Source organism: Helobdella robusta (assembly GCF_000326865.2).
Source record: "Helobdella robusta unplaced genomic scaffold HELROscaffold_6, whole genome shotgun sequence".
NCBI lineage: Eukaryota > Metazoa > Annelida > Clitellata > Rhynchobdellida > Glossiphoniidae > Helobdella > Helobdella robusta.
In genome coordinates this window covers 3,778,421-3,781,581 of record NW_008705330.1, presented here as the reverse complement: position 1 = coordinate 3,781,581, position 3,161 = coordinate 3,778,421, and the positions used below count along the sequence as shown (strand labels likewise).

Here is a 3,161-nt window from a genome sequence, read left to right as displayed (position 1 = left end):
CCCAACTCCGTTAACTGGAAATCTTTCATTTTGAATTATTGGAAATAAAAATATTAAGGTGAACACTGAGGAAACACCAGTTGTGACAAACACGCAGTAGATGTTAACGTTTGCGATGATTTGTAGTTAACTATTTTACTGTAAATGAGATTATATTTCACTTGGTTCTTATTGAATTAACACAAAACTTAGCAATTAGTATTTGTTTCAAGTATTATTTCTTATGAACATGATCAAAACTGAAACAACACAAATAATTATTTCTATTTATTTATTGGCATAGCAATTCATATAAATAATATTCTGAAAAAATTAATTAAGACATACATGAAGACAAATCAAATTTTCTCAAACTAAACAACAGGCCGAGGCAAAATGAAAAAAAATGTATGAAAGCTACATACATATTGCAGCAATAGCCTGATTAGAAAAATTGATTAATTCACGAGAGGTCGATTGGACGTTGTTCGCCTGAAATGTTTGATATTCGGTCGAGTTATTGAAAGTATCATCCACCAAATAAATCAAACATATCTTGCGATGCATCACATCCCCTACGTTCTTCTTCAATTCGCTTGACGTCGGTTGGAAGTCAAATGATGAGAAACAAAATTTTAAAATGCAACTACCTCCACAATAATGGTTATTACATAAAATAGGTCTCAACACCAACATAAGACATAATTGTGTATAATGTAATCACAAGAAACAAATAAACAAGAAGCAAAGAAGCAAGCAAGTCATCAACCTACATACATATGCAAATATGCCGCTTGTTCAAACACCACACATCACATCCATGCAAAAAATAAATCGATGTAGCGAGGTCCACTCAGAGATGAAATAACCGGACAGAAATTTTTAATAACGCGATGGAGCCTATTAGTTACGACTCGCCTGCTGTCAGCAGATCCAGAAACAGAAAAAAAAACTAAATCAGTTTGCTGGGGTTGATGTTTGGAAATGTTTTGGAAGCTGAAGTCGCCGGAATCATTGAAGTTTGTTGACCATGCTAAAAAGCTAATATATTAATCACTGTGCAGTCAAACATTTTGCGCTATATCATGTTCAGTCCAGGTTTTAATAAAATAACAAAGTTTTCTATTTTACGAAAAATTGTATCTAAAAGACATTATTAATTTATGTGATAATAGTTATAACATTACCATAACATCAACAATAATATAAAACATTAAAATAGTTGCTAACATCTCTTTCAACGACTTTAAAAGTATCGTTCAGAGTAACATTATCACCATTATTATCAATATAGTTAATAATTAAAAAAATAATAATAATAATTTCAACACCATCTCACCAAAATACCACCAACCGTATTCAACCGTTGTACACATTCAGCTGAATTTCTGATCTCCAACAACTCATATCCACTGTCTGATTTGGGCCGTGCTAAATTGCTATGCTGTGATGTGTTGTAGTATGTTGTGGCAAGTTTTGTATGGTTTTGCGTTATGTGTGGTGTTGTGTGGTGTTGTGTGACATTGTGTGGGGTTGTGCTGTCATGGGTGACATTGTGTGGTGTTGTGTGACATTGTGTGGTGTTGTGTGACATTGTGTGGTGTTGTGTGGGATGGTGTGGTGTTGTGTGGGATGGTGTGGTGTTGTGTTGTCATGTGTGACATTGTGTGGTGTTGTGTTGCGTTTTGTGTTGTGTTGTGATGTGTTGGTACACTTCAAGAATCGTTCTTACGTGTACATGCTCATAGTTGGTACAGCTATGAGAATTTATCTCTTCACTTGGGTTGTTTATGTTTCTTCAAAAAATATTCAAAAAGTTTTGTTTATTTTGATGTTTACAAATTGATACATTCGAATGTTTGCTCGGGCAGATGTTCAAGCATTGAAGTATCTCTTTGATGTCGGTGCGTCTGAAATGTATAGCATTCCTACTTTCTGAATGTTTGTTTTTTCAGCGCCTGGATATGAAAATTTTCATATTGGCCATCGTTTTTAGATGCGGAGTATAACGTGTATAGAATATGGTGTGTCTGAACTGAATGTGATCTGTGAGTAGTGATTGTGAATTAAATGTGAACACGAACAAGCTTGAGTTGAAGTGCATGTACGTCATACTGTTTCATCAGTTGCATGTATCAAACATTCCATACATATTGCTGCTGCTGCTGTTGTTTTCATCATTACGCCGAGCTGGAAAAGCATAAGGCTTAATAGACAGCACAGCACGTGCTGAACTTCAGCAGTGGTCGCAAGCCTCAGTGCAACCTGCATTGGAGAATAAAGTTAAACATAGAGGCCCGTGGTGTAACATTTATAATTTGTGTTGTGTGACATTGTGTGGTGTTGTTTATAATTTGTATTAAATTTTGGAATGTAAAACTTAAATATACTTGATATATTTTATACCGGCGTGTTTTAAACAGAGCCACATCCACAAATAAAATCAACGTAAGTCTGTCGATGCGTGTGGATTTTTAAAAATTAAATACTCGTATAACTGCAGAGATGCATTCGGAAAAACAGTTTCCTCAAATGGATCATCAATTTGTTATTGAATAAACTATCTATCGCCAGCTTACTTGCTGGAAGGAGCCCAACCACTCACATCTCACCAAAACGTTGACCAATCTATTCCAGTGAGAAAAATGTTCACCATTTATTTTAAAATTGAAAATTGTGTGTTTATTTTTTTTTTATTTAGATTAAAACTCGTAACGTTACAGTAGAATGTTGAACAGTGAGGGGCACAAACGACACGCCTGCATCACTTTAATTGGGCAGGCAACGATGAAATATTTAAATTTGAAACTCACTCGTCAGCGAACAAGTTTGTCTAATTCTAATCATCAATTCGTCAATTACATCATTTACGCCAACTAACTGGCACATGATTGCCATTTAAAAAATGTTTCTTTCGTATTAATTAAAAATTTATTAAATTTTATTTAGAGAATTCATTAGCTCCAATTCATTAATTCATTCTCCGGTAATTTCATGAATATTAAATTATCAAGAAATTGGTATTTTTTTTAAATTAATATTTTTTCAATAGTCAATAATGCTGACAACAGTTTAAAAATAAAAGTGACTCACCCAGCATTTGGAAAAGTCTGGCAATCTTTTGAACCTTTTTCGAGGACCAACTCTCGCACGGAGTCCAATGATATAAGCAACAACAACAT

General features: G+C 34.1%; 1 protein-coding gene across 1 annotated transcript; it reads right to left on the bottom strand.

The window, feature by feature from the left end:
* Window positions 1-396: 396 nt before the first annotated feature.
* On the bottom strand, window positions 397-3,161 carry HELRODRAFT_164341 (hypothetical protein; the record flags this gene model as incomplete). Its single annotated transcript, XM_009029298.1, has 5 exons — window positions 397-471; window positions 1,334-1,423; window positions 1,712-1,775; window positions 1,912-2,025; window positions 3,073-3,161. 5 exons carry the CDS (start codon window positions 3,159-3,161, stop codon window positions 397-399), a joined length of 432 nt encoding a protein of 143 aa, XP_009027546.1.